Source organism: Tiliqua scincoides, chromosome 4 (assembly GCF_035046505.1).
Source record: "Tiliqua scincoides isolate rTilSci1 chromosome 4, rTilSci1.hap2, whole genome shotgun sequence".
Taxonomy (NCBI): Eukaryota; Metazoa; Chordata; class Lepidosauria; order Squamata; family Scincidae; genus Tiliqua; species Tiliqua scincoides.
The window spans coordinates 93,093,496-93,105,745 of record NC_089824.1 but is presented as its reverse complement, the minus strand read 5'-3'; the positions used below and the strand labels follow the sequence as shown (position 1 = coordinate 93,105,745).

General features: G+C 41.5%; 1 protein-coding gene across 1 annotated transcript in view; it reads left to right on the top strand.

Annotated features, from left to right (window-relative positions):
• The window catches only part of BASP1 (brain abundant membrane attached signal protein 1), a 74,038-nt gene extending 64,701 nt beyond the window's left edge, over positions 1-9,337 (top strand). Inside the window, exon 2 of the mRNA XM_066625865.1 lies at positions 8,411-9,337. Within this exon, the coding sequence (XP_066481962.1) occupies positions 8,420-9,148 (729 nt within the window). The 5' untranslated portion in view covers positions 8,411-8,419 and the 3' untranslated portion in view covers positions 9,149-9,337. The remainder of the gene's footprint in view (positions 1-8,410) is intronic.
• The last annotated feature ends 2,913 nt before the right edge of the window (positions 9,338-12,250 follow it).

The following is a 12,250-nucleotide window of genomic DNA, read 5'->3' as shown; positions in this document are numbered from 1 at the left end:
GATGTCATTGCTGAACATCCAGTCTCTTTGCCAGAAAGATTGCCAACCCCTGCTTTCAACTTAATTTGACTCTAGTCTCTGTCATTTACTAGTCCAGCATTGCTAGGGTTGCAGTGGGTAGAAAAGAGTGGGCAGAGAACCATGCCCACTACCAATTCATTACTGTTGAGTAAATCTTCTCATAGATTAGATTGACATCAGGGCTTTCCTGACATGGTAGAAGCATTACAATTAGTCCCAGCCCTAGTAGTGGGACAGCTAGAGGTTATTTGTTTGCAAGAAATGACTGACTGGTTTACAGTTTGAGAAAAACAACTTCAGGGTACACGAAAAGGCATTTGTTAAGCACGCCTGCTGACAGAATAGAGGATTATACATGAATAATTTGGTTTTTAAAGGTTTGTTCCCAATGTATTCAGGCTGCAGACATGAGAGGGCCTGTTGGGGCTGGACTCTCTCAGGGATATTTGTATTCCTTTAAGTGTTTAGGTTTCAGGGAACAACAGAAAGGAAGAGTTTTTGCTTTTGAATGAAAGCTGGGTTAGGGAAAGGGCTTGGAATTTGCCTGAATACAACAGCCATGGTTCTGGGTACACTGAGAGCCACTGTGTTGTAGTAGTTAAGAGTGTCAAAGTAAAAATGGGAAATACCTAGGAGTGCTTAAGAAGTGTCTTCTTAAAGGCCTGCGTTTTCAAAGCCCACCATGAGACAAATAAATCGCCCCCTACCTCTTGGACCGTGCAGAAGCTTGCGGAATTGGAATCTCAGCTCACAGACAGTGTGTCAGGGTGCTGTGAACCGCCCACCTTGTCTGGATTAGAGTACAAAATGTGAAATACAACCTTGTTTCTATCTGCATAGTTGTAAGAATATACAAAACGGACTTAAATCCTCTTCCCTCTTGGAATCTCCCACTCTGTACTTGTTTCTCGGCCTTTTGGCTAAGATCAAGCAAAACGCCCTATTATACTTTTTGCAGCCACCATTGTATTGATTCCCTGAAGGACACGAACATAGAGAAACATTTTCAAACTTCTACCTTCCATGACTCTTTTCCATATTGACTAGTCTACTGAGGAACCCTTGTGTGTCTGCCGTGGAATTCTGGAACATAATGAAGAATTCTGGGGCATGTTTTATGAACTGTTTACGTGGGCCTGTTTGTCTTCACCTTTCCTCTGCAAAACTGAGGATTACCTAGAATACACCTTGAATTCCACTGTGGCTATCGCAGGTGGGGACAGAGAGTGGTGGGCAAGCTCTTTTTCCTGCAAGCTTGTCTACCATTACTGATTGTCTCACTGAAGAGCCCCTGATGAGCTTCTGAGGCACCCTAGGCTTCCGTGGGACATAGCTCAAAAAACACTGAGCCTGGGAATGCAATTTCAGAAACCAAATGATATAAATTTATTTGAACTGCAACATATTACATCTGAATTGCCAAGAAGACTTCAGCTTTGTCTTGTAGGAGGGGCAATTAAAATGGTAAAACTCTAAGCCCCAAACTCTCTCAGAGCTCTGTTGCTTTAACTGGTTGTAGAGTCTTCTGCTCAGAAGCTGCCATGGAAACTGCATGGAGCCCTGTGGAGAGTGAAACTGAGCCACAGTGTGCATTTACTCATGAGTAGGTATGCAACACCACCAGAATTGTCCTGATTTGATGAACACAGCCTCAAAAACATTTGAAAAGGAAGTCCCTCTTTCCAAGCTGATAAATGTATTGAACTCTAGCAAGTGAAACTGAGCTACATGGCTGTGTTTACTCATGAGTAAGCAAATGTTTAATGGCTCCTTGCTATGTTGGTGTATGTGTGTGTGCCTTTTCCCCTGCACTTTAAAACCAGTTTGTTTCCATAGCAATTCAATGCTATGTTCAGTTCTATTGTTTCAGGTTGCTATCTTCTCTATGTTTAATTTGTTTGTGTTTGGCAGCCTTAGGTTCATTGTAGTTGTTCATACATGTAGCATGCAAATCTTAAATGGCTCCTATAAGTTAAATTCGGAAGGTGTGTGTGTGTGTGTGTGTGTGTGTGAGAGAGAGAGAGAGAGAGAGAGAGAGAGAGAGAGAGAGATGTGTTTTATGCCTCTTTTATTCCTGTGGCTATGTCTGCTGACAGCCACAAGCATTAAACACATATATACTAAAAATGCTTTGAAATTGTTTAAAATATTAATCTGGAATAAAAACACATAACAACACTTTCATCCCCCTTCCCCCTTTTAGGATAACACTGCCAACCATGACAAAATAAAACCATTTTAGACTGCCTTTCCTTAAAGGCTGAACAATTGTGAAGAAAAGCAGAGCTTGTGTTTCTTCAGGCATGAGGGAGAAAGAATTTTGTAGTGGCAGCTTCTCTTACTTTGAATGACAAACTACATGCATTTTCCTGCCAATCTTCCCACTTCTATATGACCGAGGTATAGGGCACAACCTGTCTTTCTCTGCCTTATTACTATTATGTTATCCTGTGTGTGTGGCTGTGTGTGGGGCCACTTGAAGAAACATGCTTGATCATTTGAAAGAAATTCTGCAATGTTTTTAAGGACATTGGTAGAGTTTTACATTTTACACTCAGGGCCTTGTGTCAGTAAGGAGGGTTGACTAGTTTGTCATATGTTCAGTGGTACAGCTGCTGCAGGCTAATAAGATTGTTGGAGCATGTAACACCACCCAGTTTGGTTTCTCTTAACTGTACACTGTACCTAATGGTTCTGTGACAAACATATTTTAACCCAACACTTCTGTCAAATTTTGACAGTGCTTAGGTGGGGGTTAGGAGTGGGACAAAAATATGCTAATTTGGGGGGGGAACCCAGGGACGTTTTGCAAATTTGGTGGGAGGGGTTGGGGGTGTCTTATCAGTAGTGGTAGCAGCAGATTTGATCCTTTTTTATAATTGATCCTTTACAGTTGAAAATGTAGATAATGTAGAATTTGCAGATAGCTGGCAGTAACACTTGAAGTCCTACTGTCTTCCCAGGGGCTAGCTCTTACCAGCTGCCATTTTTTTCCTAGAGTGCACCAGATAATAACATAGGGTAATGATGTAATATTGTTACACATTGTGGATGGCAGGATTGGGCTACTGGGAAGATAGTAGACACTGTACTGACTGTACATTGACTGTATGGTCAGTGCCTAAGGGACTAAGGAACTCTCGAACTTGTAATTCTTGCGATCAGTGGTATAGTAGTAAATTTTGAAATACAGGCATTTGTCATGACACGGCCCATAGCCACATCCTATTGCCATGCCCCACTAACACTATACAGCACAACAACAAAATGAACTTTACATTTCTTCATTGGACCATTTTCTTCTCCTGGCACTTATTCCTACTTTGAAACTTATTACAGTGGTGCCTCACAAGACGAATGCCTTGCACACCGAAAAACTCGCAAGACGAAAGCGTTTTGCGATTTTTTCTGGTGACTCGCAAGACGAATTTTTCTATGCCGTGCTTCGCAAGATGAATTTTTCTATGGCCATGCTTCGCAAGACAAATTTTTAAAATTAAAAAGTTGAAGTTTTGTACTTGAAATTTTTGAAATCCTCTGTACAGTATGTATGCCTTTAAAGAGCACTTAATAAACACTTTGTAAACCAAATTTGACTTTGTTCTGACTTTTTTTGCCCATAGGAACGCATTAATTAAATTTCAATGCATTCCTATGGGAAACCGCGCTTCGCAAGACGAAATTTTCGCAGTACGAAACGACTTGCGGAACAAATTAATTTCGTCTTGCGAGGCACCACTGTATATCTCATTTTAGTGCATTTCATTCCAAACTCCTGGAGTCCGATGCAGTAGTTCAAAACAAATGTATAGAAACTGAAAAATTGAATTAAAAATACAGCAATTAAATATAAAAGTTATATTAGCATGTAAACCAGCAGTTCCCAAATTCTCCAGGAGAGTTTGGTTCGCTGTAAGTCCTTGTGGGGGAGGGAAGGGGATGGCTCCGGCGCTCCTGCAATTGTGCTGGCACTGGGGACAATGGGGCTAATTTTAGACTTACCAAGGCTGCAAATGCTCTCCAGAGGGTGCAGGAAGCCTGTGGGGCAGGTAAATGTGCATAATATAAAATATTATAATTCATCTGCATTTTGTGGCAGGGTGGACTAGCACTTAAGTCCCTAGGCAGTTTTCAGTTTTCCGCCTGGATTTCTGGACTTGGGTGAATCCCCCCCCCCAATGCCTGGGCATGGCTTATAATTAATAGCTGTGGGATCATAGTATCATTTAAGGAATCTCTTGTGTTAGTTCTCTCTTCATTAACTACTTCTGGGAGCATGTTGAATATTCCTTATATTTAGAGTCCTGTGTTTAAAAAACAAAACAATTTTCCAAAGAAATCCTTGAAGCCACAGAAATAGGAGAATGTTTGACAAATTCATTTTATTCACTCCTGTGTCATTATGAATGCAATTTTGCTCTGGGCATAATGAAATCAAGCCCATTCAGAGTTAGCCATGCCTTGTGTTGTTTTCCATGGTCTTCATCTCCAGATGTTTTAATCAGTTTCATCTAAAGTCCTTTGGGCACAACCTACTGGGAACATCTCTGGTGCAAGTCATTTGCAATTAATGGGACTTTCACAGTTACAAGTGGGGGGCGGGGATTGCTCCAGCCTTGATACCAATCCTTGTCTCAACCCAGCAACAATTGTTGGCCCTGCTATGCCTGTTCATGTTCCTCATATTGCTGTGGTGGCAGAGAGGGCAGTAGGAAACCCTTACACAGATTCTTCTGAGTCTTTAGAGCCCACCAGCCATTGCTGTTAGATGGTAGATTTTCATATACACAAGAATGTTTCTGACTTCATGGAATATTTGACTGCTGTCAAATAATAGGCAGCCAATTGGCCAGTCAGCTGACATATTTGATCTGTCACATGGCTGCTATCGCATTCCTCTGCTTGAGACCTTACAGAGCTGCTGCACCGTGAGAACATTTGCTATTGGGACTGAACAATAGTATGCTTCGATATATTCATATACAGGCAGGCCCTTTCACTGTGAAACTACAATAGATTTGTTCCCTTTTCTCACACATAGAAGTCTTTTAACTTTCTCAAGTGTGAACTTCAGAGGGCAGGCCAACCCACACATGACTTCTACACAGAGTTAAGAAAATCTAAAAAGAAACAGCCCAATCCTAAGCTTACACTGTGTGCGGCAATGTGGCTGCCCCATGTGGGGAGATGGGAAGGCCAAGACAGGTGGGGTGGGGAGAGAACTGAGCAATCTGGGTGAGGGGAAGAGGAAAATGGGGTGCAGAAGGATAAGCTGGAGGTGGAGGGAGAGGCAAAAAAAAAAAAAAAAAAGTCTGGAGGACAGAACTGGGCTCTGCCTCTGTGTCCAGTGCCATCCCTGATTTTTCTCCCATGTTTTAGTGACAGCCTTTGAATTGAATCAGTAATGGCAATGGGCAATTGCTGCTAACCATGTGAACAAGCTGAAAGAATATACATTTTACAATCACAGCATATAGCAGATATAACTATCTACTTTGCAACCGGGAGACCCAGTTCAGATGGGGGACAAAACTTGACCTGAACCCTAATCACTGTGGTCACTAGAACAGGGGCAAATTCCGCATCTGCTCTTTTCGGGCCCCTAAGTGGCCTGTTTATTTTGCCCCAAATCATTGCATAGTTGCTGTTCACTCCGATGGATCACAGTCAGGTGCTGCTGTTGGGGACACCATTGTAGAGGTGGCAGAACCTGCTCGCCTAGCACTAGGCAACTTGCCAGCCACCAATGACAGGGACCTTGTATGGAAGCAGAGCCCCTTCTCTGGCAGCTCATTTGGCCTTTCTCTCCCCCACCCCCAGTCATAATGACAGCGTTTTGTTGGCCATGTAAAAAGCAAAAACTTGAAAAGTGAAAGGAGCACATCAAACAAAAGCATGCTTGTGTTATCCAAGCTTTGCCAGCAAACAAATAGAGGCTTAATTGGGGATTGGCTATCTGGAAGCAAATATAGCTCTCACTATTGTTTAAATCTTTGTTCCTGCTGATTTGCAAAACTGCTCTGAAGTGCAATGTGACTGGATAGGCATGAAAATTGTGCTCTCTTTATACAAAATTGTCAGAGCAATGCATGGTGACCTACATGCATGAGTTGTGAGAACTGGGGGTGGCTCTAATATTGTTAAGCTTCAGTGACTGTGCTCCTTACCAAGGTGGGGTTGCACCTATGAACTATTGTGTTGTGTTAAATGGGTTGAAGATCGCTGCATCAGGCAGTTGGTTAAAATCTTGATTGCTTTATAAAGTGATATGCATCCTTGTACCCACTGTGGGTTCCTGAAGTCACCTGAGCCCCATAAACCTCATTGCAGGTGTTGCAATGCAGTACCCACAAGGTACTCTCCTCTCATGTTACAGAAGTTGTGAGAAAGATGGCTGAAGCATGAATCAGTCCTGCACTCCAGTGCACAAGTAGGCTTGCTAGATCAGACATTCAAGATGAAGGATATGATGTCATAAATAAGGGACTTCCACTATGTCCTATCAAATGATAAGGTGTAGCAATAAACAATCAAACCATTAAAAAAAAGCTGGGTTAGACTGGTTTTGATTTCATTGGTGAAATGCAGGCTCATCAGTAGCTAACTCTCCAGTTCAGACACTAACTTTGAAATGTGGTTCAGTAACTGGTTCTTCAAACTGGCTTTGAATCAGTCTAGATTGCAAAGTAGCTTCAAACGTTTTTGCTTGTGACGTATTTGTATACAGTGAATACAATGAAAGCTATTTAACTTGAGAAAATATTTATTTTTTGGGGTGGGGATTACAAACCAAATACATGCAATCGGATGAAAATTAGACAAATCAAGCATTAGTCATAGAGCTGAAAGTGGAGTGCTTATAGAACTACATACTTATTTTCAACTGGTTACCATTTTTTTTGGAATGTAGATGTTCATTCAGCTTCAGGGAAACCAACAGCACAATCTTATGCACTCAGTGACTAGACACACGTACAGCCTTACTCCCTGAGAAGCGTACGTACGACTGTAGTCTGAGCCACCTCTGAACTGGCTTTTGGATTTGGCAAGTTCAGCTCCTTGGACATAAGATCATCTGTAACTTAAATTATCTCAAACAACAATAATCCATTGGTGGCCCATTCTCTGAATCTGGTCTGCAAATTGGTTGTCTCTGCCCCCCCCCCAACATTCCTACCAAATGTTAATCATGGTAATGTAAAAATGTTGCCCATAGTTTCATTTGGAAATTTTTTTTAATGTTTTGAAAAATAAGGGATACTCTGTTGCATCTATCTTTAAGTATATGGAATGTATATGGAAGTATATGGAATATAAAGTATATGAGAACTACATAGAGACTTTATTACAGAGGCTGACACTCTGCCCCCCTTACAATGCATTAGAAAAGTGACTATATTTTAGATTATCATTTGTCTTGTCTCCTAATTCATCCATACACCAAGATACTACCATTCATAACATTCCCAATGGGATATAATTGGTATTGTATGGATGCAATCCTAATCAACTTTCCATTCCAGCACTGGCATAGCTGTGCCAGTGGGGCATGTGTTGCATCCTGCAGTAGGGGGCAGTCATGGAGGCCTCCTCAAAGTAAGGAAAGGTTTGTTCCCTTACCTTGGAGTTGCACTGCCCTTATGTCAGTGTTGGAAAGTTGGTTAAGATTGCGGCCTAAGTGATTCTAACATTAACATGTATTAGCAGTGCCAGATGAAGAGGTTACAAACCTTCCTACTCCAAGGCCTTTTTGATTCTAGCATTGAAGTGCTACCCAATTTTTCCTAAAGTGAAATTTTGGTAGGAATTTTGAGGCAAGTTAAAAAGAAGATTGATAAGATTGGTTTAATTTTCTGGAGAAGGGGAAGTACAGGTCACACTTCTCTGTTAAAATGTAATTGTATATATTTATGCCAAGAAAAAAAAATAATTTCTCTACTGTTCATGTTGGTACCTAGAAGGAAATGTAAGCTTCCTCCTTATGATGTAATGATTTGAACAGCATGGGGCTGAAATAAATAAATAAATGTTTGTCTCTCAAATAAATAATGGTATTTTTGAGGATATCTGTACTTTATAGACTTCAGTTGGCTCAAAGATCCTGTCTTCTAGTGAAGGAGCCCTGAGAAACATAGCTCTGACTCTGATAGAGAATTATCTTGTTAAACTATTAACTTCTTTAAGGAAAGTCATGGCAGCTAAATGAGGTATAAAACCACATCTGTAATGTAGCTGTGCCTTTGGTCTTCAGTAGCAAGATCACTGTGGCAAATCCCAGCACTGGTCTGTGTATTGTATATGAAGAAGAAGCTCATTTAAGTTTTTGTCTTCCAAGTGGCATGGCATCATGACTGCCTTTCTCTAACCCTTTCCTCTCTCTTTTTTCCAGAGCTCCACCATGGGAGGCAAGCTGAGCAAGAAGAAGAAGGGCTACAATGTGAATGATGAAAAGGCAAAAGACAAGGACAAGAAGGCTGAGGGGGCAGCTGCTGAGGAAGGAGAGGCTCCAAAAGAGAACGATCAGCAGGCCGCAACAGAGACTGCAGAAGTGAAGGAGAACAGCAAGGAGGAGAAGGGGGAGAAAGATGCTCAGGTGGCTGCCAACAAGACAGAAGACAAAGAAGGAGAGAAAGATAAAGCCGCGAGCCAGGAAGAACCCAAGAAGCCAGAAGCAGAGAAGGCCGAGGCTGTGGCCGACGCCAAGGCAGAGCCTCCGAAGATCAATGATCAGCCCAAGCCGGAGGAGCCAAGTTCAGCCACTGCTCCTCCAGCCAGCAGCGAAGCGCCGAAACCCTCTGAGCCCAGTGGCGATGCAAAAGCTTCCCAGCCTTCAGAAGCCACAGCTACTAGTAAAGTGGATGACAAAGGCAAAGAGGAAGGGGAAGCCAAAAAGACTGAGGCTCCTGCAGTACCTGCAGCCCAAGAAACTAAAAGTGAAGTGGCTCCAGCTTCAGACTCAAAACCTAGCAGCAGCGAGGCTGCACCTTCTTCCAAGGAGACCCCGGCAACAACAGAAGCACCTAGTTCTACTCCTAAGGCCTCAGAGCCAGCGGCCCCTCCAGAGGAAGCGAAACCATCTGAAGCCCCGGCAGCTAATTCGGATCAAACCATAGCAGTGAAAGATTAAATTGGACAGCCTCTTGGGAAACAAAACAAAAAAAATTTAACCACTTAAAAAAAAAATAACCTGTGTCTCTCTCTCTCTTTTTTTTTTTTAATTTACTTTTTCAGCTCTACTAACTTGTTTCAGATCTGAAATAACAAATATGTATTGCCCAGGAAAAAATAAAAAAGGAAAGAAATAAAAGAGCAGATTGTCCCATTACGTTGAGGGGGCGGGAGAGGGAGGGAAGGGTGGTGGCTGGGGGGGGATCCAAATAGTATTTTTGTGGGGGAAAATATCTAATATACTTTCTGCCAACTTTACAAAGAAAGTCCTGTATTTCAATCAGTAGTTAAAACAAGAAGACAACCTAGCCGTCTGAAAGTGCAGTACCTCTTTTTTGTACCTGAACTGCTATAAATGCACTCCACCAATGAATTTGATCTTTTCCTTACTTCTTTTTTCTCTATTGGCGGTTTGGGAGCGTTGATGTAATTGATTCTGCCCTCTGGGCCAGTGCCACACCAATCAGATCTTTATGAAAGCAGTATTTCCTGTGGGGTTTTTTTTTTTTTTAATTTACAGCCTTTATTATTTTGTATTTTTTATGCAGTGGATGAATGGCAACTCTCAGACAAAACTCACGTAGCTGTCCACATTTTTTCTCAATGCCAATCCTCCAATTCTTCCTCTCCAAATATTTTTGGGAGTTTAAAAAAATTAAAAAAAAAAAAAAGCATTCTCATCCTACTTAGCCTACCTAGATTTCTCATGACAAGTTTAATGCATGTCCGTGGTTGGGTGCACCTGTAGTTCTGTTTATTGGTCAGTGAAAATGAAAAAAAAAGTCTGCGTTCATTGCAGTTCCAGTTTCTCTTCCATTCTGTGTCACAGACACCAATACACCACTCATTGGAAAACAAACAAACAAACAAATGAAAAACGCAAAATGTACAATGGATGCATTGAAATTATATGTAATTGTATAAATGGTGCAACAGTAATAAAAGTTAAATAATTTAAAAACATTTAAAGTGTTAATGGTTGCAAATTTATTAAGATGAATTCATCTGGGTTGCATGTAGTGAAAAAGATTTGTCATTGGCCATGGTAGCCAGAGGGCAAACCAGAAAAAGTATACTGGTTGTCTGTAGAAACCACCTGTAGGGACGGTTTCTCTTAGAGAGGAAGCAGAAGAACCTCACTCTCCAGAGTGTTGGGTCTTTTTCAATAACATGGTCTGCCTGAGGTGTTTAACTGAAGGGTCAGGCAAAATTAAAAGAGCAAACTGAAGTCATTACCAAAAGGTAGGTGTCAAAAGAGAGAGTGTAAAGAGTGAGAGCCAGTGTAGTGGTCAATTTTGGACTGTAACCAGGGAGACCTGGGCCCAAATCCCTTTTCATCCATGAAGCTCACTAGGTGGCTTTCAGTTGCCTAACTCTAAGCCTAACCTACCTCACAGTAGTGTTGTGAGGATAAAATAGGCAAAGGCAGAAAAGAACCTTTTATGTCGGTCTGAGTTCCCTGAAGGAAGGATGGGATAAGAACATGATGTAACAAACATAGGTAGGAGTCATGAATTGAAAGAAGAAAACTAGCAGGACCAGGAAACAAAACAGCAGCAGGCATGGCCACTAAGGGAAGTTATATAGCAACAGGAGGCAATGATTAATCACATGGGGAGGGAGATTGCAAGAAAAGCACCAGTAAAACTACTTGTGCCCAACGATGCTTATGGTTTTCCACAGTGATGACTGAGATGTGGTTCCAGTCCAGTTCTCAGAGGTTCCACAGGTCAAATCTGCCAGTGGTTTATGGACCTTTCACTGGGAATAGCAACAGGTGGATATCACAATTTTTTTCTGTCTGACTATAGCACTTCATATCTTTGTGGAGTAGGAGATCCAGCCTCAATGAGATTGGCTTCAGCTGACCTTCAGATAAGGTCACTTTCTACAACAACCAATTCCTTCAGGATTTAATGTGCATGATTTGCTGGTAAAACAAATTAATGAAGTTGCTTGACAGTCTGCCTCATTTGATGGTTTCCTCTTTGTTCAGATGTATTACAGTGTGACATGAACTTTGGGGCAAATTACTCATTATGGTGCATCCTTTAGGTTCAAATACACATTGAAGGCCACAAGAAATGGGAAAGTGATTAAAACATGGGTATTATAGTGTATAGTGAAATAAGATTTTGATGAAGGCTTTTAAATATATTTGCATGCATATTGCTGTCCCTTTAATCATTTTCCCTATGTTAAAATGACCTCAATATATTTACCACATTTCTATACCTCCTTTTAACAGAAATGAAACACAGGGCCCAATCCTGTTCCACTTTCCAGCACTGACGTAGCCATAACAACAGGGTGAGAGTTGCATCCTGCAGTGGGTCATGGAGCAGTCATGGAGGCCTTCTCAAGGTAAGGGAACATTTGTTCTCTTACCTCAGGACTGTATCGCTACTGTGTTGGTGGCAGAAAGTTGGATAGGATTGGGCCCTCCAGATGGTTTCATATGGTAAGACAATTTTAAGACTTAATATATAATACATAAATAAAATGAGAGAATTTAATACAACAATTCAGCAATAAAATAGACACATGTACACTTCCTGTTAAACCCCAAACTCCTGGTGAAATAACAGTATTTTCACTTGTCTCTGAAACTACACCATGAAAGAACATCAACAGGCCTCTTCAAGGAGTGTATTCCACAGCTCTGAAGCTGCAAATGAAAAGGCTCTGCTAACTAGAAGGTAATCTCAACTCACAGAAGATACTTGGAACAAAGCCTCATCAGCAGACCTTAGAGCCTCCCAGGGCTCACATGGGAGAAGACATTTCTTGAGGTAGGCAGAGTTCAGGCCATGTGGTGCTTTGAGGATCAAAATTGTACTCTTTTTAGAAGGGCTTGGAAACAACCTAGTATCAACCACTGCAGATGTTTCAGAACTGGTGTGATGTGTACTCACCAGTTCATACTTGTTAACAGGCAGGCAAAAGGACACTGCATCCTTTTAAGTTTCTAGACCGTGTTCAAAGTAAATCCCAGACAAAGTGCATTGCACTCTAATACCCAAACTAGAGCTTACCAAGGCATGATTGATAGTAACCAGGT